This window comes from Melopsittacus undulatus, chromosome 9 (genome assembly GCF_012275295.1).
Source record: "Melopsittacus undulatus isolate bMelUnd1 chromosome 9, bMelUnd1.mat.Z, whole genome shotgun sequence".
Taxonomy (NCBI): Eukaryota; Metazoa; Chordata; class Aves; order Psittaciformes; family Psittaculidae; genus Melopsittacus; species Melopsittacus undulatus.
The window spans coordinates 40,906,876-40,926,108 of record NC_047535.1 but is presented as its reverse complement, the minus strand read 5'-3'; the positions used below and the strand labels follow the sequence as shown (position 1 = coordinate 40,926,108).

The following is a 19,233-nucleotide window of genomic DNA, read 5'->3' as shown; positions in this document are numbered from 1 at the left end:
TGTGGATGGGTGCATGGGTCCTGCCCCTGACACAGAGCATCCTATGGTGGGTAAATCATGGCGAGGGTTCTACTGGTGGTGGTTTAATTCATGCCTGAGCAAAGCAGGGTGCCCAGAGAAGCTGTGGCTGCCCCATCCCTGGCAGTGTTCAAGGCCAGGTTGGACACAGGGGCTTGGAGCAATCTGCTCCAGTGGAAGGGGTCCCTGCCCGTGGGTTGGAACTGGGTGATCCTTAAGGTCCCTTCAACCCAAACCAGGCTGGGATTCTCTGAATGCCCTCATCACCCCATGCCCCTATGACAGATGATGCCATGGCTCTACAGCTGCTCCGGCCCCACATTTCACCATCACCCCTTGCATCTCCCTGGTATGGGAGAAGCACAACCTGTGTGTGTCATCCCCCCAGAGCAGCTGATCCAGGAAGCTCATTCAAACCCCTTGTCCTGCTTAGGAAACCAGAGAAGTGCTGCAGCAGCTGTGGTGACATGTGGAGGGGCAGCTGATGTCCCATCCCCATTGTGCCTGCTGCTTCGGGTGAGCCCAGGTCATGGATGGCATCCCAAGGGGGTCCCTATCCCCAGCCAGACCCCTGGCTGGACACAGGATGCTCCCTGTCCAATTCTAGGCTTGTTGGTGGGTGCTGAGTGACACCAACCAGCAGCTGTCACCTCCACTGGGCTGTATGGGACTTGTATTGCCTGCAGGAGACTGCACCATGGGGTCAGCTCTGCTGGCATCTGCTTCTCTCCTGGTTTTATTTGCTCTGTCCTGTGCCCTTTGGGCTGACAGGGCCAAAATCCAAGCAGAATGCTGGGTGTTAGCATCGCCCCACTCCCACGGAGGATGCTCACACACTGGCTTGGATGCAGGAGCCTGGGGCTGCAGTGGTCCTGAGCTGTGAGCACCACGGGCATGGGGAGGGGCAGGTGTTGGTTCTTGTGCTGAGCTCTGCCCATGTCAAAGCGAAGCAAGAGGATGGGGCAGGAGGGGACCAGGCCATAGGCGAAGGTGGGGCAGGGACCAGCATCGCTTGTCCCATTCTGCTCAGTCTGTCCCTGATGGACATCCCTGGAGCAAGGGGGACTCTGCTTCCCCCAGTGAACGTTGAGAGGGAAGGGGGGAGGCTCTGAAATGCGCTCCCATCAATAAGCCTTTCTTTTGCCTTGCCCGTGGAGCTGGAAAGGGTCCCCGTGAAAAGGCTGCGAGTGTGTTCCAGGCAGATAAGTCCCTGCCTTTGAAGTGTGGCAGGCGGGCAGAAGCGCCCTCCTCTTGTAGCTGCTGCCAGCCGCTGCGGATTAATCCCAGCCTGGAGAGATAAGAGCACAAAGCCTGGCTGAGCACTTCTCCTGCCCGGGGACCTTGGGACCCGGGATGGGGTTTGAGAGCCTGGAGGTGTGGAGATGCAGGGATGCGGTGGGTGAGCCCCCTCTTGATGGGTGTCCCCTGTGGTGAGATGGGGGCTCTCTGCATGTGTTGTGGGTCCTGCAGGGACCCGGTGACCCCATCCAGCACCCCTGGACCGTGCCATAACCCAGCACATGTGTTACATCCAGACGCAGCCATGGCATGCGTGCAGCTGCCTTCCTGCTCCGGCTGCGCTTCCTCCCTCTCCGCATGGCATCCCTGGACCGCACTGAGCTGTAAAGCCCTGTCCTTGGCTGCTGTCCTCTGCTCCCAGCGCTGGGTCAAGGCTGCTCCCTTTGTCCCTCTCATTGCTTGTCTTCCCAATGGAAAAGTGCTCCCCTTCGCCTTGTGCCTGTTGCTGGTGGCCATGGGATGTGGGGAGGTTTCCCCTTGGTGGTTCTATGAGCAGTGGGTATGGTAGTGGGGAGATGCCTCCTCAGCTGGGCAAGCCCAGAGAGCATCTTGCCATGGGGAGCAAGCATGCTGCGATGGAAGGAGCCTTCTCTCCTCTGATGTTGTCTCTGCAGTCCCAGTGTTTTCCCTTCTCCTTGTCTTTCCTGTGAGTTTCAGGTCCCAGCTCCTCAGGGCAGTTCTGTGATGGGTTTGGGTCCTGTAGAAGCTTCTGAGTGCTCCAGCATCGTGGTTTGTTAAAGAAGGGCTGAGCTTTGAAGGGAACATCAGGCTTGAGACCACAGCAGGACTGGCCGGTGCTGTCATCTGGCCATGACCCCTGCACCACTGCATTGCTGTGTGGGATGGCAGCTCCCTTCTCCAACCAGGACCATGCCATTCCCAGGAATCCTCTCTAGACCTTCTGGGGGAGGACTTAACCTCTGCCCAGACTTCATGGTCACTCCTTACACTGGGTGCCTCTGGTTAAAGCATTGCATGATGTCCTTTCCCTCACTGTTCCTTTGCTGGGGCTCTCCATGGTGAGGAGCATCTCTTGGCCTTGCTCTGCCTTCACCATCCTGCTCAGAGGGACCAGGTCTTAAACTCTTCCCTCTCCACACTGAAGTGATGCTGGATGCTTGCCCCATGGGGTGGGCTCATTGCTTGGATGGGAGGATGAGCACATGGGTGCTTGGCAGAGCAGCCTTTACCTTCTTGCCTTTGGTCTCCATTGGGATCCAGCATCCCCTCAGGGCTCCTGCCAGCCCTTTACCATCACTGAGCCGCTGCCTGAAGCAGCAAGAGCGAGGGCAGGAATCCTGAGCGAGAAATTAGTGTGAGTAATTATTAGTATTGGGTAATTATATCAGCATCAGGATGAGGAGAAAGGTTAATAGGTCTGGTTATTTATTTATTTCTGGTAAATGTCTTCTCCCCCGGGTGGGAAGGCGGGTGGAGGGTGGGCAGGAAGGAGCGTGATGCCGAGGGGGCTGCTCTGATTAAACCACATCCTCTCCCCCTTTCCCTGCCCCAGCTACCCCATGGCTTCAGGGAGAGGGGGGGGAAGTGGTTCCCCCCAGTGTCTGTAAGGGATGGAAGGCACACTGTGTATCCCATGCACTGCTTTGCTGCGTTATGGTCCAGCTGGGATGTGTAGGTTCCCATTGGGCTAATCCCACTGGAAAGGCCTTGATGCTGTGTTCCCATCTCAGCCTGCATGGAGCAGAGATGCGGGATGACGTTGGGTCTATCTGCTGGTGGTCCCCTCACACTGGGGAGAAGCAGCAGGATGGGTTTGCCTACCACAAGCTGACCTTTTGGCCAACCAGAGAACAACCCGGTTGCCAGGGCTTCCAAATGTCACTTCCCAAATCCCAAACCCACCCACGGAGCATCCGCAGTGGGAGGAGAGGTGCTAAAGAGATGGATTTCCATGCTGGCATGCCTGGGGTGGCCCCATGCCCCCCACCAGCACACTCTGATGTGTGCCAGCCTGGGCTCCAGCCCCCTCTGCTTACCCGGGGGTATATTTAGGTTCTTCCTGGAGCCTCAAATTAACTGGAAGCGCTTTGCGTCTGTTGGGGTTTTTTAATGTCTCTTTCTCTTTCCCAGCACTGCGCAGTGCATTAATGTAATGGGGAAATTACCCCGCTGGTTAAAACTGAGTGCCAGTGCCACAGCCAGCTATAGATCTGTTTTAGAACCAGGGGGAAGCGGTATTGATTCTGCTGCGCTGCCACTGCGGCCCATAAAAGGTCTGGAAAGGTGCGTTTGTCACGGTGAATAGTGAGGGGATGGTCCTGATACCCTGCTCTGGGGGCTGGCTCCGATGGGATTTCATAGGGGAGATCCTGAGGAGCAGGAGGGGAGCAATCTGTGAGGGAGGAAGGGTTCTGGAGTGATGCTGTTGGTACCAATGAGCAACCAGTACTGGAGGGCTTGTGGGTCTGTACCAGAAGGGCTTGACCCCCTTTGGTGTAGGGAGTAGGAGCAAACGTGGTCCTGGACCTGGGTGGAAAGATACCCCACAAGTAAAAGGGCAGAATGAGTCCAGAGGAGGCCACAGAGATAGAGCAGCTTTGCCCTGGAGCCAGGCTGAGAGAGCTGGGCTGGGTCAGTCTGGACAAGAGAAGGCTCCTGAAGAGGAGACCTTAGAGCAGCTCCAGTGCCTAAAGGGGCTGCAGGAAACCTGGAGAGGGGCTTGGGACAAGGGCCTGTAGGGACAGGCCAAGGGGAATGGCTTGAACCTGCCCGAGGGGAGACTGAGATGAGCTCTTAGAAAGAAGCTGTTCCCTGTGAGGGTGCTGAGGCACTGGCACAGGGTGCCCAGAGAAGCTGTGGCTGCCCCATCCCTGGCAGTGTTCAAGGCCAGGTTGGACACAGGGGCTTGGAGCAGCTGCTCTAGGGGAAGGGGTCCCTGCCCGTGGCACTGGATGAGCTTTAAGGCCCCTTCAACCCAAACCAGCCTGGGATATGATTTGTGATTTAGGATGAGCTTTTGATATCTCTTGGGCTCCCCAACATGCAGTGGTACCCAGTGCGTAGGTGATGGGGAGCAGAATCTGCGTATGGGTCTGGCAAAGGATGCTGATGATGGAGGTAGGTACCAGGACCAGTTTGGGTCATGGCAAAGACTTCAGTCCTGGACATCCAGGGTGGTTTTGGCTGTGCCGTGGGCTCCTGGGAGCGATCCTGTCCTTGGTCAGAGGGAGCAGGGCTGCCCCTTGGCTCGGCGCTGCTCAGACCGCATCGCGCTCTGCTTGCTCAGGGGTCTTTTTCTTCATTAAATACATTTGTTTTGTAAAACTGCCTAAAAATAATCCGGGGCTGGGGCCCGGTGGAGGCTGGCGCTGAATCAAAGGCGCCGCTCTCATTAAACCAGCCCTGGTTTGTTTGTGAGCCGCATACATTTCCATGCTAATCAGCTGCACACCGGGATCCTGCTTTCCCGGCCCCCATGCCTCCTGATTGGGAGCTATGTAAATGCCAGCAGAGATTTATTGCAGGAGGGGGGCGAGTTGGCTGGGATGCCACGAGCGGCTTGGGGATGTCCATGGGAGCTGATGTGATGCTCAGGGCAGGGCTGTGGGATATATTTTGGTGGGTGCTTGGCATCCCATGGGAGCAGATGAGACCCACTCAGCCATTTCTTGGCACTGTCTCTCTTGAGGCTGCTCTGTGGTGGGGACAGCCTGAATTGGGGGTATCACAAGTGATGGCAGTAGCAGGCCCATGCAGGTGGTTATAAGGTTATGACTGAGTTTATTCCCTGCTTGGTGGGGGTCCCCGTGGTGCCTCCTGATGTTGTTATTGCCGGTACAGCCAGAAACTGGTGCACTTAGGAAGAGCTTTAAGGTAATTGTGCGCTGGAAGGGGATTAAAGCCTTCCCCACGTTCCTGCTCAGGGAACAAAGGCACTTTCTGAACCTCTGTTGACCCCCAGCTTCCTTAAGACCCTGTTGACTTCCCAGTCACTTGTCCAAGCATTTCCTCTGATGGATGGGGGGATGCGAGGCCGGTGTGCGCTGCAGCATCCTGCCTGGGAGGGCTTGGCATGGTGTGATGTGCAAACTGCTTTTGGTACCACTGTGGCAGGATGGGTTTGCTGCTCTGCTGCAGGCTGGGGGCTTGTCTGTGCCATGCTGCAAGTTGGAGGGGCTTTGGGGCTGAGCAGCAGTGGGGAAGTGGGGCAGCGTGTTAAGGGGATGCAGTGTGAGGACCAGGGATGTGTTTTCCCTCTCTGGAGGGGTGAATGCCATCACTTAAACATGGTGCACCAAACCATTTGGTACTACTCTGCCATAATGCAGTGGCCATGGTGTGGGGCAGAGGGGTGGCATCTCTAACAGGACACACTCCCCATGTGCGTGCAGGATGTACTCACACTCCCTTGCTCTCCCCACAGATCCTGGTGGACCTGACAGCCGAGAGGAAGCACCAAGTGCTGCAGTACGAGAATGTCGTGGCCCACGAGGGCAGCTCCATCCTGCGGGACCTGGTGCTGAGCCCCGACCGCCAGCACATCTATGCCATGACCGAGAAGCAGGTAAGAGGAGGGGACACAGCCCCTTTGCTCTCCTGCCTGGCAGCCCCAGCCTGGTGATGGGAAGCCCTTTGGGCATCTCCCTGGTGGGGTCTGCCCTTTGCTTCCTGGGATGAGGCTGCCTGGGGACCATGTGCAGCTCCTGTCTGGAAAAGCACTGCCCAAGGCATTAACTGTTAGCAGCAGCTGCTTGAAATGCCCATGATCCCTGGGGACTGGTGGCTTCCTGACCCTTCCTTGCTGGGAGGGGCTGGCCATAGACCTCCCTTCTCTGTTTATCCCCTCCCAAACAGGGGTTCTGCAGGTTAGCAGCAGCTCCTGGCTCCAAATGGCTTTTCCTCCTCTGAGGTGGCTGCTTGTGCACCTCGGGGCTGAGGAGACAGGGGCTGGTGTTCCCATGCACACCTTGGTCGCTCTCTCTGTTTGTGCTAAACCAGCCAGAGGTACAGACCTGATCCAGATCTGATGCTGCCATCCTGGCAGTGTGGTTTGGGCTCACAATAGGAAGTTGCAGTTGGCTGTGTGAGTGGTTGTGTGATTCCCAACCTGTGGAAGAGCTTGCTGCTGCCGTTCATCCATCCATGAGCTGCACTAATGCAGATGAAGCAGGTTCATGCCACAGTGGTGGATCCGGCTCGGTGGGGTGATGCAGGGTGGCTGTGGTGTGGTGCCTGTATCCCACAGCATCTCCTCCCCTCTGCCCTGCAGAGGTGTGTGTGTGAGTGGGACCACGGCAGAGCTTGGAGCACACCAGGATCCTGGCTGCCAGCCCGGGGGCAGGATGCTGTGTGTTTGTCTAGACAGCCCTGTGGGACAGCAGAGCCCTTTCCCCCTCCTCCCAGTGCCTGCCTCCGCTCTCTGCTCTGCTGCAGGAAACCTGCAGCCTCCCAGGTGGGGCAGGAGCTGTGTTTGTGTGGCTGCACTGGGCTGTGTGTCTGTCCCTGGCTGTGTGTCCGTCCCTGGGCTGTGTGTCTGACCCTGGGCTGTGTGTCTGTCCCTGGGCTGTGTGTCCGTCCCTGGGCTGTGTGTCTGACCCTGGGCTGTGTGTCCGTCCCTGGGCTGTGTGTCTGTCCCTGGGCTATGTGCCTGTACCTGGGCTGTGTGCCTGTCCCTGGGCTGTGTGCCTGTACCTGGGCTGTGTGTCTGTCCCTGGGCTGTGTGCCTGTACCTGGGCTGTGTGCCTGTCCCTGGGCTGTGTGTCCGTCCCTGGGCTGTGTGTCCGTCCCTGGGCTGTGTGTCTGTCCCTGGGCTGTGTGTCTGTCCCTGGGCTGTGTGTCCGTCCTGGACCTGGCTCAGCAAAGCCTCCCATCTGCAGGGGAGATGCTGGAGATGTGAATAACGGTGCGGGGGGAGCTTTTATGCTGACCTGGACTGGGGATTTCCACCAAGGATCAGCACAGCGTGTGCCTGTGTGGGCTCTGCATGTGGAGGGCACCCACTGCTGCCCCCATTGCCACCACCTGAAGCAAAGTATAGACAAAGAGATGGGAACTGCAGGTACCCTCATTGACATGCAAAACAAAGGATAAGGATTGGCCAGCCGGCATCACTCTGAGCCCATGTCGGGGCTGGGAGGAGGGGAGCACCTGAGGCTTAGCATTGAGTAGCAAAGATTGCAAATTGTAATGGAATGAGTGAGTTCTTCCTTGTTGGAGCAATGGGGAAACTGAGGCAGGAGCAGAGCAGGCAGCTCCTGCCCCCCCTCCCTGGCCCCCCTCTTCTCCTCCCCTCTCCTTAATAAAACCCACTCTCCTCCCTACTACACTTGGTGTTATCAGAGTGCTGGTGGAAAGTAATTAAATGAACAGTTGTAACAGAGCTCGAAGGGCTTGGAGAATGAGGGGATTTTAATCAAATCTGGAGGAGCAATTAATAAAGGGCTGGTAACCCCTTCAGAGCCAGGGTGCCGGCCGTGCTGGGAGCACACACAGCCATGCAGTGGTACAGCACTGGTGGAAAGGGCTTGGTTGGGGTGCAGAAGCATCCCTGGGGTGGAGCTGTGACTGCAGATGTGCTGCCAGGCCTGGCAGAGCAGTTGGTGATGGCTGGAGGGTCAGCCTGGAGTCCTGCATCCAGCTCTGGGGCAGCAGCACAAGAGGGATGTGAAGCTGCTGGAGCGAGGGCAGAGGAGGCCATGGAGATGCTGCGAGGGCTGGAGCAGCTCTGCTCTGGAGCCAGGCTGAGAGAGCTGGGCTGGGGCAGCCTGGACAAGAGAAGGCTCCTGAAGGGGAGACCTGAGAGCAGCTCCAGGGCCTAAAGGGGCTGCAGGAAACCTGGAGAGGGGCTTGGGACAAGGGCCTGTAGGGACAGGCCAAGGGGAATGGCTTGAACCTGCCCGAGGGGAGACTGAGATGAGCTCTTAGGCAGAAGCTCTTCCCTGTGAGGGTGCTGAGGCGCTGGCACAGGGTGCCCAGAGAAGCTGTGGCTGCCCCATCCCTGGCAGTGTTCAAGGCCAGGTTGGACACAGGGGCTTGGAGCAGCTGCTCCAGTGGAAGAGGTCCCTGCCCATGGCACTGGATGAGCTTTAAGGTCCCTGCCAACCCAAACCATTCCATGAGTCTATGAATAATAGGAAGCTTAAAGTGAGTTGGGTTTCCTGGTTTCCCGCAGGTGACGCGGGTGCCGGTGGAGAGCTGTGAGCAGTACGAGAGCTGTGAGCTGTGCCTGGGCTCCCGGGACCCCCATTGCGGCTGGTGTGTCCTCCACAACATGTAAGTACCACAGGATGGTCCTTGGGGCCAGGCCAGCATTGCCAAAGCATGTTTGTCCCCATCACTGCTCCCCATGGGGACATCCCTCCTGGAATTGTGCAGGGCCCCGGGGTCTCTCCTCCTCACCGGGGTGGTTCCCATCCCTTCCAGATGCTCACGTAAGGACCGGTGCGAGCGGGCGGATGAGCCGCAGCGCTTTGCCTCCGACCTGCAGCAGTGTGTCCAGCTCTCCGTGCAGCCCAAGAACATCTCCGTCACCATGTCCGAGGTCCCGGTAAGCCACCTCTGCTCCATGGAGCCCCAGCAGCTGCTCCTGACCCTCTGCAGGCGATGGAGGGGAGGCAGCGATTGGAAATAGCTGATGAGTTTATGTTGACTAAGGAGAAAGGGGAAGAGAGACAAATGCAAGGTAGCAAAGCGCAGGGCATTGCTGAGGGCTGGTCTATTGATGGAGACAATAAACCAGTTGATGATTAGTCAGAAAAGATGTAACAGAGCAATAAATATCTCCCTATAAGCCAAACACCACCATCAGAGATGCTGTTCGCAGGCCAGCCATCCGTCTAGCTCAATAGCCTGTCTCCGACTCTGGCCTGCAGTGGATATTTTGGGATGAGACTTTGATGCACAACTCGCTGCTCTTTCAGGGCAGACAGAAAAAGATGATGGACTTTCCCAAAGTAGTTTTCCAGGCCATTAGCACTGTGAAAAGAACATGAGACAGCGTCTGCGAGCAATAGAGTTTTGCAAACTGCCTTGTCTGGATATCTGGCACTCAGCATTCCTGAAAGAGTTGGCCAAGGAGTTCTGTGGCCTCGGATCCTTGGAATAATGACTTTGTGATAAGTAAGTGGATGCTGAGAAAAGGTGCTCCTTGTTTTGCCCGAGTCCAGAAAGGACCAAATGGTCAGAGACTGCTTAGTTTGACATCAGGTTTGGAAGCAGGTATAGGATGCAAGTGATAAAGGTTTAAGGATGGAGACATAATTAATGCCAATTGACATGGTTTTATGTCAAACCACGTCTTGTTCTTTGATGGAATTATGACTTGACTTAGGAGGAGGACTGCAGGGGATGTGATGTCTTTAGGCTTGTACAAGGCATTTGGCTTGGTACAACACAACGTCCTGATTAAAAATTAGCATTATACAATATTGATAAAGCATGTTTTAAGTGGATTAAAAACTGGCTCCGTGACAGATCTCCAAGTCCTCGTCAGAGGGGAATTGTCACTGGATGGAAGTGGTTTAGGAATTGCTTCTGTGTGTGGTTAATGTGGAGATGAATGGGAGATGGCTGTGATGGGACTTACTGGGGCTGATGGGGATGCTATGGGGTGAGATTCCTTTCGGAGCTGTTGAGTTTGCATGGGACTGGCTTGGCAGGGAATTGGCATTGCCAAGTCTAAATCAGAAGGAGAAGACAGGCATCTACCCAGTGTACTGGGACATGGTACCAGGGCTGAGCCCTCGCTATGGGGCTACCGATGCTCCATGGGTGAAGCTGGGATGTGGGTGCTGAGTTCACCTCTCGGGTGGTTTTCCCCTTGTCTGGTGGCAGGGTGCTGCATGGGGTCAGTTGTGGTCCATACAGGGATGCTGTGCTGGGGCTGGAATCCAGCTTTTCAAGGGAGAGGCTGAAATCCTCCCGTAAACATCATGTAAATGAGTTGAAGGCTGGAGAAAATGCCTTGCAGTGAGAGACTTCCAGAGCTCAATCTGCTTAGCTTATCAAAAAGAAGATTAAGAGGTGACTTGATTACAGAGTATAAGTGCCTTTACAAGGAGCAAATATCAGGGACTAAAGGGCTTTTTAATCTATCAAGGAAAGGCATAACAAGAACTAATGGCTGGAAGCTGTGAAAAATTCAAATGAGAAATAAGGCAAGCGTTTTGTAAAGTGAGAACTGCTGACCCTGGGAATGACTTTGTGAAGGAAGAGGTGGATTCCTCCCCTCCTCGGCTCTGCCGGAGTGGATGCCTTTCCGTGAAACACTCTTTAGTCCTGACACTGTGCTTGCTCTCTGCACAGAGGTGAGACATAATGGTTTGTGGTATGGCAAGGGCAGAGGATGGAGGCTGTGAGTCATTCCATCTCTTAACTCATTTAAATCCGAGCTCCTTGCTCGAGTGGGGAGGCCCATGGATGGGGCTCACTTGCCAAAGCATGAGTGGCACATGAGGGATTGCACCCCATTGGCTGGATTTACCCATAGCAGACACACAGAGGAGTCTTCTGTGCTGGTTTCCCATGTTGATGCTCTTGTCTCTCCACCCCAGCTGGTCCTGCAGGCCTGGAATGTCCCAGACCTCTCGGCAGGAGTCAACTGCTCCTTTGAGGACTTCACCGAGTCCGAGAGCCGCATTGAAGATGGGAAGATCTACTGCAGCTCTCCCTCTGCCAAGGACGTCATCCCCATCACCAGAGGCCGTGGTGAGCTTGTGCCCTGGGCTGGGAAGAGAGAGACAGACAAACCTTGTCCCACTTGTGGCCCCATAGGCAGATATGCAGGAGGATGGTCCTGTGACAGTGCTCCCCAGGCAGGACCTGAGTTGGGTTCTTGGGGTGCAGGGGGAGAAGGACATCACTGCTCATGGGGGACTGGTCCTTGGTCTCCTCCAAGCCATGGGCAGAGCTATTTGCTGGCACTGTAGTGGTCTATGCACCATTCCTGGGCACCCTGGCCTCATTCCCACATATAGTCCATTCCTGGGCAGATGTGCTATAGGTGACTATGGGCTTTAGGACATTCTGCTGACTTCAGAACTGTTAAGCCCCCCTTCAATACCTAAGTACAACCCAAGGCACCTGCCTCCTTTCCATCAGAAGCTTAGAGTTGTGCTTGGGCTCTGCTGGCCTGTTGGGGTGGGTGAACACTCTTTAATTGCCAGATTTGGAGCATTTAGTTAAGTGAGTGGTGATGCCCAGCTCCCTCCAGCCCATTTCAAGCCTTGGTTTGAATGAATGCTGGACCAAGCACTGTGTCCTTTCTGATGCCTTTTCTGCCTGGATCTCTCCCAGGGGACAAGCGGGTGGTGAAGCTCTACCTGAAATCAAAGGAGACAGGGAAGAAGTTTGCCTCGGTGGATTTTGTCTTCTACAACTGCAGCGTCCATCAGTCGTAAGTGGCCTGGGCTTTGTGAGGATGCTCTGGGAAGGGGCTGGTGAGGCAGGGTGAGAACTGGAGAGCTCAGTCTCAGCGTTGTGGGTGCTGATGTCGCAAGAGGGAAGGGCAGTTGAGTGTAGTGGCGTTTGCAGTGAGAAACCTCCTCCTTTTGCCCTTGTGAGCTGGGACGATGACCAGCGCACCCGCAGTTGGGTTGGGTGTGTGGGAACGGGTAGCATCAGGGCAGAACCTCACTTAAAAACAAGGCTTTGGGTTTGGCAAAGCTTTGGAAGAGGAGGCGAGTTTACTGCATTGCAGAGTGCAGGAATCCATGTGACCAAAAACGCCGAGCATCTTGTTATTCCTGGAAACAGTTAATAGGAATGACTTGGCGATGCAAAAGGAGAAGCCTGTGTTTTCCTGCTGTGGTACCTGCTTCCCAGGCTTGCTGGAAAGCGAGCTGGAAAGTTACAGCAACATGGGATGGAACATGCTGCATATCCTGGGGCGTTTACCCAAGAATTTCCTAACTGGAAGTAATTGTGGATTTGCTTTCTTGTCAGGCTGCCATGAAATCCTCTCCATGTATGGGATTTCAGGCAGTTGGAGATGTGCAGGTGATGATAAAACAGAGGAGGTGTGGATTATTGATGTGCTGTCTAAGCAGGGTGCCTAACGCCTCTAACCACCAGCTCCTCATGGGGAGCCATGGATGGTGTGTCTGAGCAGCGGGGAGACGGCTCCACTATGGGAACGTCTCAGGAGGTGCTGGGCTGTGTTTGGGCAAATAATTTGGAGCTTAAGCATGAGAATGATTTCATTACCCTGCCAGAACCCTCCCCTGGATGGTGGTGCTCCAGCTGATCAGTAATTATAGATAAGCAAATGCAGAGTGATCTCCTATGGATGGCTCTTTGCAGTGTGTCTAGCCCGGCTTGGGCGGGGGGGTTCTGCTTTAAGTTGCTGCTCTACTTGGATTAGGGAAAAGCAGGTGAGCTCCAAGGGGGATGAGCCAACCTTGTGCACTGCAGGGATTTCTTTGCATGGGAGCAGATCCTGGCTCCTGGGAATGCTGTGGTGGCAAGGGAGGAGAGAGTTTGCAAACTTGACTTTCTCCCTCACCTTGACTCCCAGGTTGAGCTTTGTCTCCCGTCCCGTGGTGTGGTTGCAATAGGATGAGCTCAGCTTTGGCGCGGGCTGGCTGCATGTCATTACCCTGCGAATCACAAGGCAGATGTGACTTTAGTTCTCTAAATCAAAGGAAGAAGACTTTCAAGTACCAATGGCATCAGATCCATTCTGAGTGGGGGTCCAGTGGGAAGAGGTGGGCAGGGAATTGACATTTCATTTGATGTGCCTGGCACAGGAGGGGAAATAAAACCTAACATATCCCCCCCCCCCAGACAAACCTACAACAAAGAGCCCTGACTGATTTATTACCACGTTGATGTTTAATTTTGGATGCATTATTTAAAAAGGCTAATTATGGACGCATTAATATTTATGGGCTTGCGTTGGAGCTGATAGAAAAGTCTATGTTCTAGGCTGGTGAACAGAACTATTATTTCCTTTATGCCTAGACTTTTAGGGTTTGGAGGCAGCCTTAACTGGGTGACCTGCAGTCAGAGCCAGAAAGCATGACGGTACCTCGGATGATGCAATACTTCTAAATACCATTTGCAGACAAGCGTCTTTAATGGATCTCTTTGGAGTTAATAGCCTTTCAGATCCAGGTTTCATATTTTGTGCAGGAAAATCTATATGTTAGTCTGATGAATTCTGGATTGGGAACACTGCTTTTCCACGAGGCTGATGTTTGACTGTGGAGAGCTTTGATCACTGTGTGTTACGTTCTCTTTCTCTGTTCGGGTGGCTTTGCTCAGGTTGGGAGGTAGAGCCCTGAGCATTGAATCATTTCTCAGCTGAGGATGAAGTGTTCGGGTGAGTTTTCAGGTGGTTGTGGGGAGATGGGAGGTTTCTAAGGCAGCTCTTTGCTGGTGTCAGCTGGGGTAGCTCCAGAGAAGCCAATTCAGCTCCACTGTGTGCACTGGGGAGAGTCTGACCCTTGTTTTCAGCAGACATCTGATGCTGAAAGATGCTTTCCATCTGATGGAAAGGCATCAGCAAAACACGCTGCTGAAGCCCTTCTGCAGGCTGTGGGGCTGATGGAACCGGGCTCTCTTGTTTCTCACCACCTTGCAAAACTCTTCTTGCTGTGTCTAATCCCTTCTCCTAATGGCTATGGGTATAGAGGAGGTTGTGCTGCTGTGTGTTTGGCTTGTGATGGGCCAGGCCAAGAGCCCTATTGCTATCCAGTCTGCTAATGCAGGGCTTTATCATGCTCATCGTGGGGATGTCCCCATCACAGACCAGCATCACTGGGGTACTTCTCCAGCTGCCAGCCTTGTCGTTGTCCTGGCTGCAGTGATGGTTGTGACACCCAGGTCCTATCAGCTCTGGGGTGCTGGAACCAGGGGCAGACATGCCAGGAAGCTCTATCTCCTGCTGGCTGGAGAGATGTGACTCTGCTGTTGCTCTGATCACAGCTCAGGCTTTCCCTATAAGCCTCCATTAATTAAATGGGATTGACATGCATGTCCCAGAGGCTGGGAGCAGTGGAGCTGGTCTGGTGGCCAAGGCAACCATTGGCATCCATGGGATGATGCAGCCCTTGTGTCACTGGGCTCCTCTCTGCAGCCTTCCTGGCTGCCCGTACCCACTGTGACTGCTTTTCCCCTGGCCCCATGCTGCTCGTTTCCAGATGCTTACAGATGTGTTCTTTCGGAGGCATGGACAGATGGCTGCAAGCAGTTTAGTGTATCTGGGTTCACACAGCTGAGCTGTGAGGCGGTAACAGATCCTTGTGTGTGCCTGTGCTGGGGCAGGTGGAAAATCCCATAGGATGGCCCCACAAACTGCTCAGGATAACCTGGTTTATGTCACGTTTGCTGTGGATGAGGAGGGCTGGTCCAGCCTGAGGGTTGTGTTCAGTGAGGGGAGGCAGCTGAAGGGGTTTAAAACCTGGGTCCTGACTCTGCCTCCTCCAGGCAGGATGGTGGTGGAAGCCCTGGATGAGGTCTCTGTGCCAACCCCTTACCCTGTCAGTTAAAGGCTCTTGGCAAAACCCACCAGGGCTGGAGAAGCACAGGGCTGGTGTGAAAGGAAAGGCAGAACGATTGAGATGGACAGGGATGGAGGGAGGCACGAGCTGATCTCCTGCCTGTGCTTCTCCAGGGTTTGGGTCTGGGCTGTAGGTCTGTTGTAGGGCATTGACTGTCTGTTCCCGCTGCTCCTCAGGCTTTCCCCCTTTCCCTGGGGCACAGATATGGATGTAAAGCCCAAAGCACTGCAGCTCAGCCCCTCACCCTTGACAGCTGCTGCTCCAGATGCCGGCTATGCTGGAGCAGAGTGTTTGCTAAGGATGGATCCTCCTGGCAGGAAGAGGGCTGCGGAGCAGTCGGGGTTTCCAGGCGGGATGTGCTGTGTGTGCTGTGCTGTCTGTGTGTGTGCAGATGCTGTTTCCATCTTTATATTCTCCCTTCTCCCGGGATCTACCCATCTTTGCTCTTGGTGCCGTTCAGCTTATCCCCATCCCTGGAGGGGAGCAGGATGCCCAGAGAAGCTGTGGCTGCCCCATCCCTGGCAGTGCTCAAGGCCAGGTTGGACACAGGGGCTTGGAGCAGCTGCTCTAGTGGAAGGGGTCCCTGCCCGTGGCAGGGGTTGGAGCTGGAGGAGCTTTAAGCTCCCTTCAACCTATTCTATGGTTCAGTAACATTAGGAAGCAAAAGGAGATGGCCGGGGTTGATCCCTTCCCCCTTTCCCACACTGGGCTTTGTCTCTACCTGGCCCCTGTAGGGCTGAGGATGAGGCAGATGGGGCACAAGCTGTGGGTCTGTGTCTGCTGCAGCCCCATCGCGGTGTTCCTGCCTCGCTGGCTCCCTGCACGCTTCAGGGAGGCAGGGGGGGAGCTCCAAGACGTGAAGGAGAACCCCCCTCTAATCATCAGAGTGATGAAAGCCTCTTAGGCAAGAAGTGATGAGGGAAGAAGCGATGCCTGACCGTGGGAAGGAGAGAGACAGCACAGATGGCATCGCGCTGCCGAGCAGCCTGCTCCCGAACCGGGAACAGACAGCGGCGGCACATGGACACACCAGGAATACAGCCCTGGCCATGCTGACCTGCGTGGGGTTACACCCCCAGCTCCTGGGGTTCAGGCAGCCACACAGGAGCTGCGTGGCCAATGGATGCACTGGGGAAGGCTGGAGATGGGGTTTCACTGCAATAACCAGCACCTGGGCAATGGCTTGGTCACCACATCACAGAGTCCTTGGCCAGCTGGGGGGGTGCTGACCCCAACAGGCTCTGAACGCAGCAGCGATGCTGTGGAGTGAGATGCGCGGTGATGAGTGCTCTCATGGAGGTGTTTGATGTCCTTATGGCAGATGGAGAACCTCGGCAGAAGGGAGAGTGTGAAAACGATCTCCGAGAACGGGCTTCAGGAATGGCTCAATTCAGTTGGAACCAGGGGAGGGATGAAGTAGGAAGGGGGGGGAACCATACATTATGGAGGATAACCTGAGATGCTTTGGGTCTTTTGGCAAGTGGAGATCAGGAGATAAGCTGGGACTGCAGTGTTTAAATGGCAAAGGAGACCCGCAGGTGAGCAGGGTCCCAGATAGCCAGGATTGGGCTTTCAGAGCAGAGCTGCAGCTTTGGGGACCAGGATGCCCAGGGCAGGGCTGTGCTGGGTGCTTCACCCAACTGCTTTGAGGTGCTTCTGAGATGATGAAGGGGTCTGTGGGGTCTGGATGATCTATGCAGAGTGCCCGTTGCATGGCAGGGTTGATGGTTATGCCCTGGCACATGGTTTATGACTGCTTAGAGCATGCTCCTCTCTGACATGACCTCTCCTCAGGAGCTCTAATTCCATGAGGATTAACCCATGCTTTCCCAGCCCTGCTGCCTTCACATCCTGGATTTAGCTGCCCACTGGTCGCTGCTTGAGCCCTTATCGTAGGGCAGGAGCCATCCGCTTGCTTTGTCTGTGTCCCCCGCACCTTCTGCGCCTCCCTCCATCAAAGCAGGCAGAGATAGGAGGCTGTGCCTCTGCTTTTAAGTTGAATCTCTGCAGCTGAAATAAAATTGCATATATTTGCATAAGGAGCATCTCAATTAGCATATTTGTGGGTAAAGCTAAAAGGGCTGTTCATTTGGAAGCGAATATGTGAGCGAAACATGGAAATGACTTCCAGCCCCCTTTGCAAGCAGCTTAATTAAATATTTCCTTAGTGTGTGTGCATGGATTTGGGAAGCTCTTGCTGTGTATGGAATGGTGTGTGAAACCCCAGGGCGGGCATGGAGCAGTGGCCCTGTGAAGTGTGCATTGGCGCCCTGTGCTGCCTGTACCCTGTGGGTCCCTGTGGTACCCAAAGGGACAGGGCTGCTGGAGGACAAGGGCTTTGGTGTGCCACCTGAGGATGCCCCTCCCCTCTCCAGGAAGGTTTTCCTTCTGCCTCCTTGCATGGTGATGCCATATTCCAGGTTGGTGGTGCTGTATATTCCTGTTTGGCGATGCTATATTCCTGGTCGGTGATGCTGTGTTATCCCAGTTGGTATTCCCTATCGGTGATGTTCTGTTCTCCCTGTCATTTCCCAGAGGGTAGAAACAGAGTGATAGCTTTGCTTTAGGAGCAGGATGAGGCAAGGCTGCCTGCCTCCTGCCAGAGCTATGTTCAGGGGAATATCCTCCCTTTGTTTAAATGTAATTGCTTTGGGCCCTATCCTGCTCACACTCGGATCAGTGGGAGCAGTTATGAGCTTTGAGGGAGAAAAATGGGGCTGATGCTCTTTCATTGCCTCTTTCTTTCTTTTTAAAGCCAGGCTGAGGCTTTGTCTTGCCCTCCAGCTTCTGCCTCAGGAGCTCTGCCGTCTCCTCCTTGGGAGGGCAGCTTGGGCTGCATGGGACATGCTTGGTGCAGACCTGCCCTGTGAAGCTTCGTTGCATTAATGCAAGACCTCACTGCTGCCATAGGACAGCACAGCAGGGGAGGGCTCAGCCATTCCATCCACACAGGGCTGAGTGCCCTGAGAACTTGGGGATCCATGGGATCCACAGCACTTGCAGGCAGGGATGCCTCATGGTGCTGAAGAGTGGGGGCTTTTGGGAAGCAAAGGTACAGGCCACTTGTGTGAATGGTTGCACAAGGAGGGGATTCTTTATATCCCCTCCTGCATGGGGCAGAGGCATCAAGGTCCCTTGGGCTGGTTTCTTTGGTAAGAGGGGTGCAGAGCACAGAACTCGCAGCATCCCTGCGCATCTTTGGTACCCAAGCACATCCCTGGTACCCAAGTGCCAGGGAGAGGGGGGCACACATGATCCCACCACACAAAGAGTCTGGAAAGGAGGATGGGGAGAGAAACGGAAATGTCTGGGGCTGGAAGGAGGGGGTGGAAGTTGCACACACACACACGCTGCAGTGGGCCAAGGGAGGGAAGGGGTCACACACAACCTATAGGGAGGCTCAAAGGCGCTATGGTCCTGAATTGTCCATCTTGTCCGACCTTTTCCCTTCCATGAGTGTGCATTAATCTGGCCCTTTCTCCCCTGTTCCCCTGCAGTGCAGAGCCCTTGTTCTGCTGCTTGTTCTCTTGCTTAAATCACCTTTCAGCAAGCCCAGATAAAGCTCTCACAGTTTGGAGCTCAGCCTCGGCCAGGAGCCGGGTGGACAGGGTCAGTGTGCCAAGCGGAGCAGGGAGTGGGGCTGCGGTGCCAGGAAGATCACATCCCTTCACTTTACTATGGGTGAAACCTGGAGGTCCAGGGTGTGCAGGCATCTCTCCTTCCAGCCTGCTGGCACCTTGCTCCATGGATGGGGGGGTCTTTCCCACTCAGAGATAGGGGATCGCCGATGGATGCTGTCCTGCTGAGCATCCCCAGCAGTGTTCCCCTAATGCTGCTCACTTGTCTCCCTGCAGTTGCCTGTCCTGTGTGAACGGCTCCTTCCCCTGCCACTGGTGCAAGTACCGCCACATCTGCACCCACAACGCTGCCGACTGCTCCTTCCTGGAGGGACGTGTCAAGCTCTCCGAGGTAAGGTGACGTGGGTTGGCTCCCTGGTCCTGTTGCGGCTCCTTTCCCCTATGGGGATGGGGTTGGAAGAGGGAAAACCTCTTTGGAAACCTTTCCCACCGCCTTGCCTGGGGGTGCTGGGACTGCCTGGGAAGCAGTGAGGATGGGATGGGACAGTGTGCTGGTGGGAAAAGGCTGTGTGGCTGCAGAGAGGCTGCTTGGGGAGCCAGGCACAGCCCAGAGCACTTGAGGTTGAATGAAAGGAAAACCAAAGGCAGAGACACCAAAGCATTTTCCTTTGATGCTTCTGAAGGGAGCAAGCTTGAGCTGTCACTGCAGAACAACTTGTTTCCAGAGGGGGGAAGGTTGAAATCTGTAAAGCAAACTGCTCTGCTGCACCTCACAACTTCTTAATCTCAGATGCATATTCCTGGGTGGGGGGGGAGGTTCATCCTTGCACACATCCATGCCATCCAGTGGGAAACCTGTCACTGACAGGGTGCTTATG

General features: G+C 55.0%; 1 protein-coding gene across 2 annotated transcripts in view; it reads left to right on the top strand.

Moving 5' to 3' along the window:
- The window catches only part of PLXNA1 (plexin A1), a 104,387-nt gene that overhangs the window by 39,079 nt on the left and 46,075 nt on the right, over nucleotides 1–19,233 (top strand). For both annotated transcript variants that reach the window (XM_034066458.1, XM_005142234.3), the window contains 6 exons: nucleotides 5,702–5,842; nucleotides 8,450–8,550; nucleotides 8,701–8,824; nucleotides 10,830–10,983; nucleotides 11,572–11,671; nucleotides 18,632–18,746. In XM_034066458.1, the coding sequence (XP_033922349.1) occupies nucleotides 5,702–5,842; nucleotides 8,450–8,550; nucleotides 8,701–8,824; nucleotides 10,830–10,983; nucleotides 11,572–11,671; nucleotides 18,632–18,746 (735 nt within the window). The remainder of the gene's footprint in view (nucleotides 1–5,701; nucleotides 5,843–8,449; nucleotides 8,551–8,700; nucleotides 8,825–10,829; nucleotides 10,984–11,571; nucleotides 11,672–18,631; nucleotides 18,747–19,233) is intronic.